Raw genomic sequence first — 18902 nt, 5'->3', positions numbered from 1 at the left:
CACCTGCCATACCCTGTGTACTCCGGATCCTCAAAACCTTCCCAGTGAAGCTGGCTTTGGGGCTCATTTATCCACCTGAGTTCTTGGTTTCACTTCTTGTTTTAGTCCTTGAGGTTGCCTTACTGTTGTGTCAGTGCAGCAACACATTTAAAACAGCATTTAATTGTATAGGAGGGATGTTTGACATGCATTTTGAAATGGCAGTCTGATTTTTTTTTTTATTGATGGTAAAGATGTTTGGTGTCTCAAAACAATTACCTGCTTAGAGTGAAAGAAAAATAGTATATTCTGGGTAATTTATATGCTGCCTTACTGAAATATTAAATATGTTAATAATTTTTCTGTGGGATTTATTATCAGGATTTTACATATAGTAGATAATTAAATCTTTTTTATTTTTCGTGATAATAATTGTAGTTGATATTCTAGACAAAAATAGAAATGCTTCCAGGAAAAAGACCTTATTTTCAAAATACATTTTGTGAATTTGAGATTTCTAATAATCATAACTTTTTCTTTCATTTTTAGAGCTCTGATAAAACACGAAGTCTTAAACATTTATGTGATTGTCAAATTTCATTTCACTGTGGTAAAAATGTCTAGAGCATTGATTGAGTTTATTATTTACTAAAATTTAGGAATTTTAGATAAAAATCTGATGCTTATATTACTTTTTTTGTCTTAGCTGTATGCCACCGGGTATGGTGCAGGCGGCAGACTAGGAATTGGAGGGACAGAGTCTGTATCTACCCCAACATTACTTGAATCCATTCAGCATGTGTTTATTAAGAAAGTAGCTGTGAACTCAGGAGGAAAACACTGTCTTGCCCTCTCTTCAGAAGGCGAAGTTTACTCTTGGGGTGAGGCAGAAGATGGAAAGTTGGGGCATGGCAACAGAAGGTATTACATCAAAACGTTATTTTCAATGTTGTATTTTCCTTTTCTTGTTTGTTTATTGTGTAGTGTATTAGTGCTTTGTTATTTTCAATGTTGTATTTTCCTTTTCTTGTTTGTTTATTGTGTAGTGTATTGGTGTTTTGTTTTTCAGAACAACATTTACTCAAATTAAATGTTAATGACTCGTGGCAGAAACGAGTTCATGTGACAATATGTGGGCTTGCCTACATGACCCGCTTTGGGGTAAATCAGTTTTGAGTTTTGGCTTCAAGTACTAAGTTTGGTGAGCTTCTTTTTGTCCTTCTCCCCAGGTCACCTTCCCTTGATCCCGAGTCATCCTCCTAGTTGCAATTAGCATTTTGTTAGCGTGCATGATACTAAAACTGTGTAAATACAGAGGAAATGGCAGGTGTGAGGGGAAAGGGTTTTGTAAACAAAGCAACCAAACCCACTAGTTTTTAAAAACTAGTGGTAACTACCTGCCAAGTTGGAGTAAGAGGGACCTTCATGTCTGAAATAATTTTAGTACCAGACAAACAGTATGAACCAGCAGGCCTGAAGACACTGGATAGTAGGCAGTGAAGTCCCTACAGTGATCTGCATAGGTGAATACTGACAATCTCGTGTTTGAGGAGACTACCTAAGAGGCCAAGGAACAAAGCACCTGAAGGATTAGAAGGAACAGTTCCCAGAGTTCAAAGAAATAATAGCTGAGAACTTCCCAAACCTGGGGAAGGAGCTGGAAATACAAGTCAAAGAAGGTATCAGAACTCCTGATTATATCAATGTTAAAAGACCTTCTCCAGGATGTATACTAGTAAAGCTGGCAAAAGTTAATGACAAAGAAAAAATATTAAGGGCAGCAAGGAAGATGGGCGTGGATGTTAGCTCAAGGCCAGTCTTCCTCAGCAAAAGGAGGAGTATTGGCGGCAGATGTTAGCTCAGGGCTAATGGTCCTCAAAAAAAAAAAAAAGACAGTGGCGGGATGGATTGAAAAACAAGAACCAACAATATGCTGCCTCCAGGAAACACATCTTAGCTCTAAAGACAAAGACAGGCTCACAGTGAAGGGATGGAAGGTGATACTCCAAGCCAATGGCAAAGAAAGCAGGTGTTGCCATACTTATAGCAGACAAAGTAGACTTCAAGACAAAACAGGTAACGGGAGACAAAGGGGGGCAGTATATAATGATAAAAGGGACACTCCACCAAGAAGACATAACACTTATAAATATCTGTGCACCCAACACAGGAGCACCAAAGTACATAAGGAAGCTACTAACACACCTAAAAGGGGATATTAACAACACCGCAATAGTGGTAGGGGACCTGAACACCCCATTTACTTCAATGGATAGATGGTCCAGACAGAAAGGCAACAAGGAAATAGTGGATATAAATGAAAAACTAGACCAGATGAACTTAATAAATATATATGGAACACTCCATCCAAAAACAGCAAAATACACATTCTTCTCAAGTGCACATGGAGCATTCTCAAGGATAGACCATCTGTTGGGAAACAAGGCAAGCCTCAATAAATTTAAGATGATTAGAATCATATCAAGCGTTTTTTTAACCATAAAACTATGAAACTGGAAATTGACTACAAGAAAATGCTGGGAAAGTGACAAACATGTGGAGACTAAACAACAGGCTACTGAATAACCAAAGGATCACTGAAGAGATTAAAGGAGAAATCAAAAATATCTGGAGACAAATGAAAATGAAAATACACCGTACCAACTCATATGGGATGCAGCAAAAGCAGTCTTAAGAGGGAAATTCATCACAATACAGGGCCACCTTAACAAACAAGAAAAAGCTCAAATGAGCAATCTTAAGCTACACCTAAAAGAATTAGAAAAAGAACAGCAAACAAAGCCCAAAGTCAGCAGAAGGAGAGAAATAATAAAAATTAGAGCAGAAATAAATGAAATTGAAACAACAACAAAAAAACAACAGGAAAGATCGATGACACAAAGCTGGTTATTTGAGAAGATAAACAAAATTGACAAACTCTTAGCCAGACACAAAAGAAGAAAAGAGAGAAAGTTCAAATAAATAAAATTAGAAGTGAAAGAGGAGAAATTACAGTAGGTACCACTGAAATGCAAAGGATTATAAGAGAATACTCTGGAAAACTATATGCCAACAAATTTGGACAATTTAGAAGAAATGTGTAAATTCTTAGACTCGTACAACCTCCCAGAACAGCCAAGAAGAAAGAGAGAATCTGAATTGACCAATCACAAATAAGGAGATTGAAAACAATAATCAAAAACCTCCCAAAAAATAAAAATCCGGGACAAAATCGTTTCTCTGGAGAATTCTACCAAACATTCAAAGAAGATTTAATACCCATCCTTCTCAAACTATTCCAAAAAAATTGAAGAAGACAGCACACTTCCTAATACCCCACGAGGCCGACATCACCCTGAACTGAAAGCCAGAGAAGGACAACACAAAGAAGGAAAATTACAGGCCGATATCACTGATGAACACAGATGCAAAAATCCTCAACAAAATATTGGCAAACAGCATACAACAATATATTGAAAAGATCATACTCCATGTTCAAGTGGAATTTATACCAGGAACACAGAGATGGTTCAATATCTGCAAATCAATGAATGTGATATACCACATTAACAAAATGAAGAATAAAGCTCACTTGATTATCTTAATAGATGTGAAAAAAGCATTTGACAGGATCCAACATCCATTTATAATAAAAAAACCACAATAAAATGGGTAAAGAAGGAAAGAACCTTAACATAACAAAGGCCATATATGACAAACCCACAGCCAACATAATACTCATTGGAGAAAAACTGAAAGTCCTTCCTCTGAGAACAGGGACAAGATGGGGTGCCCACTCTTGCCACTCTTTTTCAACATAGTGCTGGAAGTTTTTGCCAGAGCAATTAGGCAAGAAAAACAAATAAAAGGAGTCCAAATAGTCAGTGAAGAAGTGAAACTCTTCTTGTTTGCAGATGTCATCATTTTATATGTAGAAAACCCTAAAGAATCTATTGAAAAACTATTAGAAATAATCAACAACTACAGTGAAGTTGCAGGGTGTGAAATCAGCTTAGAAAAGTCATTGGCATTTCTATACTCTATTAATGAATTAACAGAAAGAGAATTCAAGAATACAAACCCATTTACAATTGCAACAAAAAGAGTAAAATATCTAGGAATAAATTTATCCAAGGAAGTGAAAGACCTATACAATGAAAATTATAAGACATTATTGAAAGAAATTGATGACCATATAAAGAAATTTAAAGATATTCTATGCACATGGATTGGAAGAATAAATATAGTTAAAAGGTCAATACTGCCTAAAGCAATCTACAGATTCAGTGCAATCCCAATCAGAATCCCAATGACATTGTTCATGGAAATGGAACAAAGAATCCTAAAATTCATATGAGGCAACGAGCGACCGCGTATAGCTAAAGCAATCCTGAGAAAGAAGAACAAAGCTGGAGGCATCACAATCCCTGACTTCAAAATATCCTACAAAACTACAGTAATCAAAAAAGCATGGTACTCGGGGCTGGCCCCGTGGCCGAGTGGTTAAGTTCGCGCGCTCTGCTGCAGGCGGCCCAGTGTTTCGTCGGTTCGAATCCTGGGCGCGGACATGGCACTGCTCGTCAGACCACGCTGAGGCAGCATCCCACATGCCACAACTAGAGGAACCCACAACGAAGAATACACAACTATGTACCAGGGGGCTTTGGGGAGAAAAAGGAAAAAATAAAATCTTTAAAAAAAAAAAAAAAAATCTGTGCTTTACCTATTAAAAAACAAAACAAACAAACAAACAAAAAAAACAAAAAAGCATGGTACTCGTACAAAAACATGCATACAGATCAATGGAACAGGATTGAAAGCCCAGAAATAAAACCACACATCTACGGACAGCTAATCTTTGACAAAGGAGCAAAGAGGATACAATGGAGAAAGGAAAGTCTCTTCAATAAATAGTGTTGGGAAAATTGGAGAGCCACATGCAAAAGAATGCAAGTAGACTAAAATTAACTCAAAATGGATAAAAGATTTGAAGGTAAGACATGAAACCATAAATCTCTTAGAAGAAAATATAGGCAGTACACTTTCTCATCAGTCTTGGAAGGATTTTTTCAAATACCATGTCTTCTCAGACAAGGGAAACAAAAGAAAAAGGAAACAAGTGGGACTTCATCAGACTAAAGAGCTTCTGCAAGGCTAAAGAAACCAGGAACAAAACGAAAAGACAACCCACCAACTTGGAGAAAATATTTGCAAATCATATCTCACAAGGGGTTAATCTCCACAATAGATCAAGAACTCACACAACTGAACAATAAGAAAACAGCTTGATCAGAAAATGGGCAGAGGATATAAACAGACATTTTTCCAAAAAAGATATGCAAATTGTCAACAGGCGCACGTAAAGATATCCGACATCACTAATCATGAAGGAAATGCAGATCAAAACTACACTAAGATAGCACCTTTCATCCATAAGAATGGTTATAGTCATCAAGACAAAAGATAACAATGTTGGATAGGATGTGGAGAAAAGGGAACCCTCATACACTGCTGGTGGAAATGCAAATTGGTGCAGCCACTATGGAAAACAGTATGGAGATTTCTCAAAAAATTAAAAATAGAAATACCATATGATCCAGCTATTCCACCACTGGATATTTATCCGAAGAACATGAAATCAACAGCACAAAGAGATTTATGCACCCCTATGTTCACTGAAGCAGTATTCACTATAGCCAAGACTTGGAAGCAGCCCAAGTGCCCATCAACTGATGAGTGGATAAAGAAGATGTGGTATGTATATACAATGGAATAGTACTCAGCCATAAAAAAAGACAAAATCCTGCCATTCGCAACAGTGTGGATGGACCTTCAGGGTACTATGTTAAGCGAAATAAGCCATACAGAGAAAGACAAACAGTATATTTCACCCATATGTGGAAGATAAACTAACACACGGACAAAAAAAACAGCTTAGTGTTTCCCAGAGGGGAAGTGGGTTGGGGGTAGGCACAAGGGTGAAGGGACATATTTATATGGTGAGTGACAAATAAGAATCTACTACTGAAATTTCACAATGTTATAAACTCTCATGACCTCATTAAGAAAAAATTATTAGGCATGCATCTCTTTGGTAGTGTTGGGGAAAATTGGATATTCAAATGCAAAACACTGAAATTGGACCCCTATCTTACTCTACTCACAAAAATTACCTCAAAATATCTTAAAAACTTAAATGTAATAGCTGAAATCATGAATCTCCTGGAAGAAAACATAACTCCCGGAGGAAAACAGGGAAAAAGCTCCCCGACATTGGTCTTGGCGAAGATTTTTTGGGTATGACATCCAAAACACAAGGAACAAAAGCAAAAGTAAACAAGTGAGGCTACGTCAAACTAAAAAGCTTCTGCACAGGAAGAGAAACCGTCAATGAAATGAAAGACAACCTATGAAATGAGAAAAAATATTTGCAAATTATATAACTGATATGGGGTTAATATCTAAAATATATAAGGAACGCATATATCTGAACAGCAAATAAATAGACAACGCATTTAAAAAATGGGCAACAGATCTGAGCAGACGTTTTTCCAAGGAAGATATATAGATAGCCAACAGATATCTGAAAAGATGTTCAATATCACTAATTATTAGGGGAATGTAAATCAAAACTACAGTGAGGTATGATCTCACACTTAACAGAATCTCTATAGTTAACAAGACAAGAAATAACGAGTGTTGCAGAGATAATGGAGAAAAGAGAACTCTCATTCACTGCTGGCGGGAATGCACACTGGTGCAGCCACTATGGAAAATTCCTCAGTGGAGATTCCTCAAATGTCAAGAATAGAACTACCATATGCTCCAGCCATTCTGCTGCTGGGTATTTATCGAAAGAACATGAAAATACCAAAGCTTAAAGATGTATGCAGCCCTATGTTCATTGCAGCATTATTCACAATAGTGAAGACTTGGAAACAACCTATGTGCCCATCAAAGGATGAATGGATAAAGAAGATGTGGTATATATGCACGATAGAATACTACTCAGCTATAAAAAAAGATGAAATCTTGCCATTTGGGACAGCACAGATGGACCTTGAGGGTATTATGCTAAGTAAAATGAGTCAGAGAGAGAAAGTCAAATACTATATGATCTCACTCATAAATAGAAGATAAAAACAACAAAGAGAAACAAACAGATAGATACAGAGATTAGATTGGTGGTTACCAGAGGCTAGGTGGGGGAGAGAGTTGGACGAAAGGGGTGACTGGGCACATATGTGTGGTGGTAGATGGTAGTTAGTCTTTGGGTGGTGAACATGATGTAGTCTACACAGAAATCGAAATATGATGTACACCTGAAATTTATATAATGTGATAAACCATTGTTACCTCGTAAAAAAATAATCCAAACTGAAAAATGTTATATATATATATATATTTATTTCTGTGGAATATTAGAAAAAGGAAACCCTGCCATTTGCAACAACATGGATGAACCTTGAGGACGTTATCCTAAGTGAAATGAGTCAGAGAAAGATAAAAACTATGATCTCACTTACCTGTGGAATCTAAAAAAGCTGAACTCATAGAAATAGAAAGTAGATTACTGGTTGCCACCAGCTGGGGAGTGGGGAAATGGGGAGATGTTGGTCAAGGGTACAAACTTCCACTTATAAGTTGTGAATAAATTTTGGGGATCTAATGTGTAGTATGGTAATTATGGTTAACAGTAGTATATTATGTTCTTGAAAGTTGCTAAGATTGTAAGTTTTAAATGTTCTCACCACAAAAAAAAGCAAATTAATTATGTAATGTGATGGAGGTTTGAATTAACCTTATGGTAATCATTTCACAATATGTACATGTGTCAAATCAACAAAGTAGATTTCACAGCAAAGAGTATTGACAGAGATAAAAAGGGTCATTTTATAATGATGACGTGGTCAGTTCATCAAGAGGACATAATAATCCTAAATATTTACAATAAAAGACCTTCCAAATACTTGAAATTAAACAAAATAACAGAGCCGCAAGGAGAAATAACAAATCCACAGTTACAGTTGGAGATTTTGATACCCCTTCCTCAATAACTGATAGAACAGGTAGAAAATCAGAAGACTTGAACAGCTCTATCAACCAACTGGATCTAATTACCATTTATAAAACTCTCTGCTTTATGAAAGCACATTCTTTTCAAGTGCACATGGTACAATTACCAATAAAAATCATAATTTGGGCCAGAAGACAAATCTCATAAATCAAAAGGTTTCAAGTTATAGGGGCCAGCCTGGTGGCGTAGTGGTTAAGTTGGTGCACTCCTTTTCAGTGGCCCATGGTTTGCAGGTTCGGGTCCCAGGTATAGACCTGGCACACTCATCAAGCCATGCTGTGGTGGCATCCCACATAAAGTGAAGGAGAATTGACACAGATGTTAGCTCAGTGACAATCTTCCTCAGGCCAAAAGAGGAAGATTGGCAACAGATGTCAGCTCAGGAGTAGTCTTCCTCATTAAAAAAAAAAAAAAAGAATTCAAGTTATACAAAATGTATTTTCTGACCACAATGGAATTAATTAGAAATCAATAATAATGAAGTCTGTGGAAAATCCTCTTAATATTTGCAAAGTAAATAAAATAATTTTAAATAACTAGTGCATCAAAGAAGGAATCATAGGTAAATTAGAAATAATTTTGAACTGCGTGAAAATGAAAACATATAAAAAGTGTGGGATCCAGCAAAAGCAGTTAGGATTCTTAGAAGGAGATTTATGGCACGAAATGTGTCATTTATAAAAGAAAAATGGTCTCTAAACAATGACTTCAGCTTATACCTTAAGAAGCTAGAGTAAGAAGGACAAATGCAACCCCAAGTAAACAGAAGAAAGGAAATAAGAAAGATCAGAGCAAGAATCCATGAAATAGAAAACAGAAAAATAGAGTAAAATCAAAGAAAAAAGTTGGTTCTTTGAAAAAGTCAATATAATTGAAGAAACCTCCATCTAGACTGATCAAGAAAAACAAGAATATGCAAATTATAGCAATATCAGGAATGAAGGACTTTTCATCCCTGCTGAATGTACGGTTATTGAAAGATGAAGTAGAATGAACGACTTTATGCCAACAAATTCGACTTTTTAGATGAAATGGACAAGTTCCTCAAAGGACACGTACTTTTAAAGCTCATTGAAGAAGAAACAGATGACTCAAATAGCCCTGTGTCTATTTAAGAAATTGAATTTCCCAGGGCCAGATGACTGGTTATTTCTACCACATGTGTGGGTAACAGATAATACCAGTATGATACCAGTTCCTCCCAAACTATGTCAGAAAATTGAGGAGGGAATTCTCCCCAACTCATTTTTTTGAGGACAGCTTTATTTTTACATCAAAACCAGACTCAGCTATTATTAGGAAAATATCAGTATCCTTCATAAACGTAGATGTAAAAATGCTTAACTTTTAAGAGCATTAAATACAACAATATATAAAAGGATAATACAACATGACCAAGTGAGATTTATGCCAGAAGTTGCGTAATGATTTTAACGTTGGAAAATTGACATAAAAAAGAAAAATCATACATCATTTCGGTGGATGAAGGAGGACAAAAAGCATTTGGCAAACTTCAACCTCTGTTTCTGATAAAAATTTTCAGCAATCTAGGAATGAAAGAACTTCCTTAACTTGATAAAGGGGTTCTCTGTTAAACCTAGAGCTTATGCGGTACTGAATGGTGACAGACTAAAAGCTTTCCCTGACTTCAGGAACGAGGCAAGGACGTCTGCTGTCACCACTTCTATTCAGCATTGTTCTGCAGATTTAGCAAGTGCACTATAGCAGCGCAAAGTAAGAAGCGACATTCGGATTGGAAAGAGAATTAAAACTGTCTATTTATACAAAATATGATTGTTTATGTAGAAAATCTGAAGGTATCTACAAAAAAGTTAGCAGAATTAATAGCGAGGTTGGGAGGGTTGCAGGATAGGAGATCAATAAATAAAAGTCAGGGGCCGGCCCCGTGGCTGAGTGGTTAAGTTTGTGTGCTCTGCTTCAGCAGCCTGGGATTTTGCTGGTTTGGATCCTGGGCGCAGACATGGTACTGCTCTTCAAGCCGTGTTGAGGTGGCGTCCCATGTAACACAACCAGAGGGACCTACAACCAAGAATATACAGTTGTGTACTGGGGGACTTTGAGGAGAAGAAAGAGAAAAAAAAAAAGATTGGCAACAGGTGTTAGCTCAGTTGCCAATCTTAATTAATAAATAAATAAAAAATAAGTCAATTGTATGTCTTTATACATGTACGTATGCAATCAGAAATTGAAATTTAAAAGTACCACTACAATGCCCTCCCCGCAAAACTGAGATAGTAAGGGAAAAATTTTACCAAAAAATGTGAATGAATTATAGACAGAAAATTACAAAATATTGCTGAGAGAAAATTTAAAAGACCTAAAGTAAGGGAGGAGTATACTGTGTTCATGGATTGGAAGACTCAATATTGTTGAGGTGTTGGCTTTCCCCAAATTAACCTATAGGGTCAACCCGTTCTCAATCAAAATTTCTGTAGAAATTGACAAGCTGAGTGTAAAATTCATATGGAAATACAGAGTACCTAGAATAGTTAAAACAACTTTGGGAATGAGGAACAAAGTTGGAGGACTGACACTATCTGACTTCAAGCCTCATTTTAAAGCTACATTTATCAAGACAGTGTAGTATTGCTGTAGAGCAAGAAATATATCAGTGGAGCAGAATAGGAAGTCCAGAAATGTATCCACAAATACTGACACAATGAGTGTGGAAAAAATGAAACTTGATTTCTCCCTCACAGTTTCCAATGCAGAATTTACAAAAGTGCAAAGATAATTTATTGGAAAAAAGATAGTATTTTCAACAAATGGTTTTGAACAATTGGATAACCATATGGCAAGCAATAAACTTAAATTCTTATCTTGTGCTATATCCAAAATTAACTCAAAATGATTCATAGTCATAAGTGTAAAAACTAAAAACTTCTAGAAGAAAACATGAGAGAAAACCTTTATGACCTTAGGTCAAAGATTTTTAGCTAGAACTGCAAAAGCACAATCCAGTAAAGAAAAATAGGACAAATTAGACTTCATAAAAATTGTGAACTTCTGCTCTTCAAAAGACGCTATTAAGAAATTAAACAGACATGCTACAGACTGGGAAAGCATATTTGCGATCATGTGTCTAAGATCTTATCGAAAATTATAAAGAGCTTTCAAAACTCAGTAATAGGAAAACAAATTTGTTATCAGTGCTTGCCACATTGTAGACTACTTGACATTCATACAATAAAACTCCTTAAATAGTTTGGGTGGTGAACATGATGTAATGTATACAGAATTTGAAATATGATGTACATCCGAAAAAAATAAAAATTAAAAAAAAACAAACCAAAAAACTCCTTAAATGAAATGATGATTTATAGTGAGGGTGGGCAGCCTGTTTCTGTAAAGGGCCAAGTAGTAATAAATATTTTAGGCCAGCTACGTATGGTCTCTGATGTATATGTTTCTTTCAGGTTTTTTTTTTTTTACAGCCCTTTAAAAATGTAAAACCCGTTCTCAGCTCACTGGCCTTTCAAAAACAGGCTATGGGTCATGCTTGGCCCATGTGTGGGCACTAGTCTTCCAGCCCCTGATTTAGACTGCAAGTCTCCTATTCTTTGGCGTTAGGGCAGCTTGTACAAAAGGAGGGGATAGAAAGTTATGAAATTTTGCATTCAGATCTGAATGATTCTTTTGATTGATTTAACAACTGATTCGAAGAAGGTAGATCGAGAAGTATACATTGAATAAGTGAGTTGAAAACCAAAAGCCTAATACTTAATAATTTAAGAATTAAACTATATTTCACTTATATTTCACTTATATTTTTTGCAGTCCATGTGACCGCCCTCGTGTCATTGAGTCTCTGAGAGGAATTGAGTTGGTTGACGTTGCTGCTGGCGGAGCCCACAGTGCCTGTGTCACCGCAGCCGGGGACCTCTACACATGGGGCAAAGGTCGCTATGGCCGCCTGGGGCACAGCGACAGTGAGGACCAGTTAAAGCCAAAGCTGGTGAGAAGGCCTGGAGGGGCAGCTTGCCGTGGTCGTTATAACTTTTAGAAGTCAAAAGTATTTCCTATCCCAGATTCTTTTTAGTTTTAGAGTTGATGGTCATGGCCTTATTATTTACAAAGTAGCTTTGGTGGAAATAGAAACCATCTTGATGCTTGATATGTATTCCATGGGTCATTTAAACAGAATAGTATTTGAAATATCCTTTTATTTCTACTAGTAAATATTCCTTGGCATCAGCCAAATGCTTTGTCTTCTAGAACTGCCGCTACATTTTGAGTGAGGCAATGGAGAGAATAAGCAGCCTTCCTGGCGTGGTAGGACTGGCTCCTTGGCGATACTAATTCCTGCCTCCTACAGTTTAGAGGCTTATAGTTCAAATAGATGAAGATGTTTTCTGTTTTGTTTTACAGGATTATTAAAATTACCTGTTCTCTGTAAAGACTTAAAACAGGCACCGCCACACAAAGAATCATAGCATTTTACAGCCTTTCCTTGGGGAAGCCTCCTTTCTGTTGCAGTCAGATAACCCTGATGCTCCTTTTTCTGAAGGTGGAGGCGCTGCAGGGCCACCGTGTGGTTGACGTTGCTTGTGGCAGTGGAGACGCCCAGACCCTCTGCCTCACTGACGATGACACTGTCTGGTCCTGGGGGGATGGGGACTACGGCAAGCTCGGCAGAGGAGGCAGTGATGGCTGTAAAGTGCCCATGAAGGTATTTCTTTTTACACAGAGAGAGAAGGGCGCCTTTCCCTGCTCTCCTGACCTGCGAGTGTGAGGTCTCTGGAACTCAGGCTGCTCATGGGCACCGTCCACAGTGCACAGAGTCCCCATAGACCCCCTGGGCTCACCACCCTGTCTCATTCTTTGTGCTTCTCAGGAGTTGTCTAACCTCATCTTTACCTTCTTTGCAGAAAACATAATGGGTAATTGGGTAAAAAGTGAGTGAAAGGACCAAAGGTATTAAGATACTTTAGGTGCTATTTGTGCTCTCTTGAGAAATGTGTGTAATCTATTGGGTGCCACAGAGCCTGTGGTTTTATTTAGTATGTAGACCTGTTTGAAGAAAAGGATAACAGACTGTTCACACTCTTCAATTTGCAGAGAACTCTAGCTGTGGAATGTAATAGTACTTGCTGAAAGGATTGCGTCTGGCTTAGCCAGAGGACATCCTGTGAGAAACTAAGAGCCGGTAGGCTTGGGTCAGGGGCCAGATTCCTTTGCTCAACCCGAGCTAAGTTATTCAGCAGTTTCTTAATTTTGCGAGACTGTCTTTTGCCTTTGTGAATGGGTAGTTGGCAAAGGTTAAGTTTGTTGATGTATTTAGATCAGGTACTGACTGCTTAGTGGCCTGCAATGCATGAACATGACAGGGCCATTTAGCTGAGGTGATTGGCTGTGGACTTGGGGGTGTGGGTGCTTGTGAAAGAAAATTAGAAGCCATCTCTGCTTAGCATCCTGTCTTGCTGGGGCTCTGAGACTGCACGTGCAGAACAGAGACCCTCACAGTTCCTGTGTCCCCTGTCAGGGACAGCATGCCTGTCAGATCAACAAGAGCCTGAGCCAGAACTGTGTAGCATTTCTTCCTAGGGCTGTGCTGCCTGTGGCCACACGTGGCTGTTTAAAGTTTAAATCAGTTAAGAGTAAGTAAAATTAAAATTCGCCTACTCACTTGCACTAGCCACATTTCATGTGCTCAGGAGCTGCGTGTTGCTGGTGCTTCCGTACTGGGCATTGTTGGCACAGCATGTTTCCATCACTGCAGAGAGTGGTTTTGGTAGGTGCTGCCTAGAGTGAAAGCCTGGTGGAGAGCACGTGCCTAGAGGCCGCACTGTACCCCTGCACCCGGGCAGGTGCTGCCAGCCAACCAGGGGCTTAGGGCTGCCTTCTTGTCCTTATTAGCTCCTGCTCTTTTCCCCTTATGGGGATATGGTATTTTAACCATGTTAGGGATTACTTGGGATTTCCATATTTATGAAAAAATTGTTATAGACTTTCTTATGCTAAGGAGGCTTTAGACCAAGGCTTTGCACCTTCAAGGATTAGGATGTTGGGCATTGCGGGAGATGGAGGCCACTACTGATGTGATAGTGCCAAGGGTAGGATGAAGAGAGAACTGATTGAGAGAATTAGGTTTTAATGGATTTAAATTTAAAATTAAATATGAGAACTTCAGTCTGAAAACAGTCCCAGATAAAGGAGCATAACTTGATGGGTGAGGAAAGATGACAGCTAGGTAAGTGAGCTCCAATGAGACCTCAGGGTGCTGGCTGTGAAGGGTCGGACTCCTGAGCTTGCAGGTTGGAGATAGGTTCCAGTACTGGCATGACCAAGGTCAGTAATGTGTAATTGGATAAACTTGGACAGATGGACAGTGAGTGTCTGAAGGCCAGAATACTGGTCCTCTTGGCCATACCCTGCCCTGTTGTCTGCTGCTCCTCCCCTGTGGGCCTCAGGCATCTAAGAGGGTGGGAGGGCAGATAGGAAGTACAGGGCTTGCTGGAGAATGGGGTTACCACATCACAAAGAGAAATGGGGTTGGGAGAGTGAATTCTGGGGGAAAATGATCACAGACCTTCAACTGTGAAATGTCTTATTTCTAGTAACATGGTGGGTCACATGGTGCAGTGGCATGGCTCATGGCCTTGTGTCAGCATGGGTGCCTTCAGAGCCAGGTGGTCCTGCTCCTCCCGAGAATGCTTATGTGGTTAAGTGGAGTAGGATTTTAAGGTGTAAAAGATATTTGACATGGGTAAAGGTTTTCAGAGTTCTTCATTAGATTTAGTCCAGTCACTGGGTGGGTGCAGCAGTCAGCTAAAGGCTTGACTGAGTAGGTCTTATTGAACCTTTTCCCTTTGCAGATCGATTCTCTCACAGGCCTTGGAGTGGTTAAAGTGGAATGTGGATCCCAGTTTTCTGTCGCCCTTACCAAATCTGGTGCTGTTTATACTTGGTATGTGAGATTCTTTGTTTAATCCCATCAAAACTAGCTTGTTAATTTGAAGTTACATTAACTGTGTTTTTTGTAGATTGAAATGTAACTTTTATGGCAGGCTGTGCTTGTGCCAGGAAGGTGAGGCAGGGTGGTAAATGAGATGGCCTTGTGCTCCTCAGTTCCATGTTTCCTTGTGTGCAGGGGCAAAGGTGATTATCACAGGCTGGGCCACGGATCCGACGACCATGTCAGAAGACCTCGGCAGGTCCAAGGGCTGCAGGGGAAGAAAGTCATTGCCATTGCCACCGGCTCCCTACACTGTGTATGCTGCACTGAGGACGGTAGGTGGGAGGCCCAATGTTGCAACACAGAGCTCTTTAAATCTAAGTGGTCTGCTCAGGGATAATATATGCAGCTGTAAGGTAGGGGGGCAATGGTACTATATCCTGAGAATGCCTCTGTGGTAAGCAGGGTTTTGGCCCTTGTCATCTTTAGCCCCTGGTGTCAAAACCCATGAATATGTTACAGTTCGTGGCTGTGCAGCAGAGAGCCAACAGAGTAGGCCTGAGACTGCTGTCCTTGGAAAGTCCTACTTGCAAGGTTGGCCCTCGTCTGGCCTCTAGTAGCCTGGATTTTGGGAGGGCTCCCATGATTCCCTAACTGACAAAAGGCCTTGCTGTTCCTCAACTGTCTGCACAAACAATGTGGTCTCTGCTGAAACCTGCTTCCTTCTGGGATCTGGAACTTGAGTATGTGCTAGGCGGAGGGGCCTAAGTGACCTGCCCCCATGAAAACCCTGGGCGCCAAGTCTCTAATGAGCTTCCCTGGTAGTCAACGCTGCACATGTGAGGTCACAACTGTTGCTGAAGGAATTAGGGGCATCCTGTGGGACTCCACTGGGAGAGGACCTTGGAAGCTTGTACCTCGTTCCTCTGGACTTCGCCCCAGGTGCCTTTTCCCTGTGCTGATTGTGCTTCCTGTCCTTTCACTGAATAAATCAAAGCTCTGAGTATAATGTGCTGAGTCCTGGGAGTTCTCCTAGTCAGTCATCAAATCTGAGGGTGATCTAATGGACCCCAATCCAATGGCAAAAGTGACTTTACAGATGGAATTAAGGTTGCGAATCAGCTGACTTTGCCATATGGAAATTATTCTGGATTATTGGGTGGGCCTAGTATAATCAGATAGACCCCTTTGAAGCAGAAAAGGAGGCAGAAGATCAGTGAGAGAGAGATGTGATGGGAGAAGAGGAAGGAGAGATTTTCAAAGTGTGGAGGGTCTTGACCTATCATTGCTGGCTTTGAGCTAGAGGGAAGGGGCCAAGGAGTGTGGGTGCCCTCTGGAAGCTGGGGATAGCTGTCAGCTGACAGCCAGCAAGTATCAGAATCTCAGTCTTGCGAAGAACTGAATTCTGCCAATGGCCTGAATGAGCAAGGAAACAGGTTCTCCCCTTGGGCCTCCAGAAAGGGATGCAGCTTGCTGACGTCTGATTTTAGCTTAGTGAGACTCATGCTGGACTTCTGACATAGAGAAGTATGTAATAATAAATATATAAGTAATAATATAAGTATATATATTATATACTTATATATGTAAGTATATAAGTATAAGTAAGTAATAAATATATAGTGTTTAAACCAGTGAGGTTGTGGATGGTCTGTTATGGCAGTAATAGAAAACAATTGCACCACCTTTCATTGAAACAGTTCCCCCAGTTGTGTTCTGTTTTAAAACCTTTGGTGAATTACATAAACATATATTCTTTAATTATTTCATTGATGGAAGAGTTTCATATGTGAATAAGCAATTTTTATGGTCTGTGGTAGGACTGACGTAGTTGTTGATCAGGAACTTACAACACACTTTTTATTTGCTTTATTTTAATTCTTTAAATTTTGAAGCAAATCACACCCTTAAAGAACAGTTGGAAGTACAGCACAAAGAACTATTTTTTGATCTATGTGAGAGTTAGGTGCTGCTCTGATGCCCCATCACCCTGAACGTTTGAGTGTATGTTTCCTACTAGCGGGGAAACTCTGCTCCACAACAGTTGGAAGTTCACAGCGTAGTTACTTGTGCTCATCTTCACGCCCATACATGTCACAACGCAGGTTGCATTTAGCTGTTATGTCCTTGTCTCCTCTATTTGAGACGGTCCTCAATCATCCCTAGACATCATTCTCTAATACTTCTTCAGTCTTCTTGGGAATTTTGGACCTGGACACTTCTGAAGATTACAGACTGGTTATTTTGTAGAACATCCATCAATTTGAGTTTGTCTGTTTCCTCAGTAGATTCAAGTTGTGTGTCTTTGATCTTAATTCATGCTGCATTCTTAATTCATTCTTCATTCATCAGGTGACATGCAGTTTTGCTCTCTCCTATCGTTAATGATGTTGACTTCACTCACTTGATTAAGGTGGTGTCTGCCAGGCTTCTCCACTGTGAATGTCATTTGTAACTAATAAGTACTCCACATGGTATTTGAAACTACTTAAATATCCCTTTTCTCATTGAATATTTTATTTATTCTCATCAAACATTTAATATTCATTTTCTGTTTACATCTGTGTGGGACTCATGATTTCCTCATTTATTCAATGAGTTAGATATAATCTGTTACTATTACTTATTTTGATACTCAGATTGTGTTCTCTTTGACTATTTGCATCTCCTGACATGTCCCCATCATTCACTGAGTACTTCCTTACTTTCTGGCACAATAAGACATTTCGTCCTCATCTTGACTCTCCATGTCCCAAGCCTAGATTTGACCATTTCCCCAAGGAGCCCTGGTGTCTTTAGAAGTGAATGGTATTTGGAAGACAAGATTTGGTTGATAGGTGTGCTCATTGATACTGGAATGTCACTGCTCCCAGCCCTTCTCAGTGGCTAGAGCCAGTGAACATATATGTAAATAACATACAAGTAGACATCTATGTTTATTTCTGTATCTATAGATATATATTGAATACCACACACTCACACCATTACCCTAAGCTCCAGTCTGTGCCACAGGGTTCATTCCACTTTTCTCTCTTTTCACACTTGTAACTCTCTCTTTTGATGAGAAACCTGGATCCCATTATCCCTAATGTTGTGATTCCATCTCTCTTCGTGTATGTGACCCAGGGTCCCATCATTGCCTTTGCCCTCTCCTTGCATGGATCCTCATCCCGCTTGGGCTGTGACTGCCCACTCTGGGCCACCCCCCCATACCAGGCCACCCCATGTGGAAGTCTTTGTCACTCATAGACTCTGATTCCCTCTGCCTGACTGGTCTCTGCAGAGAGGCTCTCCTCTCCTTGCTCATGCTCTGACACCCACCCAGTGGCTTTAGGACTGAACTGTGGAGAGTGGGACAGGGCAGGAGACAAGGACACTGCCCTTGATCAGGCAGGCGCACACTTTACAGAGTGGTACTTACGGCTGCATGGCACCCAAGGAGTCTGCAGATTTGGCAAAGCTAATGACTTCTCCAGAGAATTAGCCTCATTTCTATTCTAGTCACCGGGTGACCTTACCCTTAGAATAGTTTCATGGTAGTGTTTGATGGTTGGTATCTATCATGGTACACAGAAAAAGATGTTTCTCATCTCAGTGATTTCATCTCAGTGATGAATGTCATGTTTAGGATATGAATAAGTATAGGAAAAACTACATGTTCCTTAAAAAACATGGATTTTGTTTAGTTAAAAACAGACTTTTTCTCTTCTATTTAACATGCCAAATCAATTTGTGTTGGTAAGGATATTACCATCTGTTTTAATCTTATTTGTTCTTATTAAGAACTGCTGCAGTTCCGTACTCGTCCTGTGAACAAACACTGTTGGATTTTTAAAACCAGAGTCTGTGCCTCTTGCTAAAAAAGACGTGTTGGCCCCCAGGGGCAGTCAGGAATCCCAGGAAGTGGGCTGCCTCTTTCAAAGCTGTGAT

At 39.4% G+C, this 18902-nt stretch overlaps 1 protein-coding gene across 6 annotated transcripts in view; it reads left to right on the top strand.

The window, feature by feature from the left end:
• Positions 1-18902, top strand: part of HERC2 (HECT and RLD domain containing E3 ubiquitin protein ligase 2) — a 256324-nt gene that overhangs the window by 223896 nt on the left and 13526 nt on the right. For all 6 annotated transcript variants that reach the window (XM_070572331.1, XM_070572323.1, XM_070572302.1 and 3 more), the window contains exons 79-83: positions 686-900; positions 11855-12032; positions 12585-12746; positions 14893-14984; positions 15168-15307. In XM_070572331.1, the coding sequence (XP_070428432.1) occupies positions 686-900; positions 11855-12032; positions 12585-12746; positions 14893-14984; positions 15168-15307 (787 nt within the window). The remainder of the gene's footprint in view (positions 1-685; positions 901-11854; positions 12033-12584; positions 12747-14892; positions 14985-15167; positions 15308-18902) is intronic.

Source organism: Equus przewalskii, chromosome 1 (assembly GCF_037783145.1).
Source record: "Equus przewalskii isolate Varuska chromosome 1, EquPr2, whole genome shotgun sequence".
NCBI lineage: Eukaryota > Metazoa > Chordata > Mammalia > Perissodactyla > Equidae > Equus > Equus przewalskii.
This window is presented reverse-complemented; position numbering and strand designations above follow the sequence as displayed.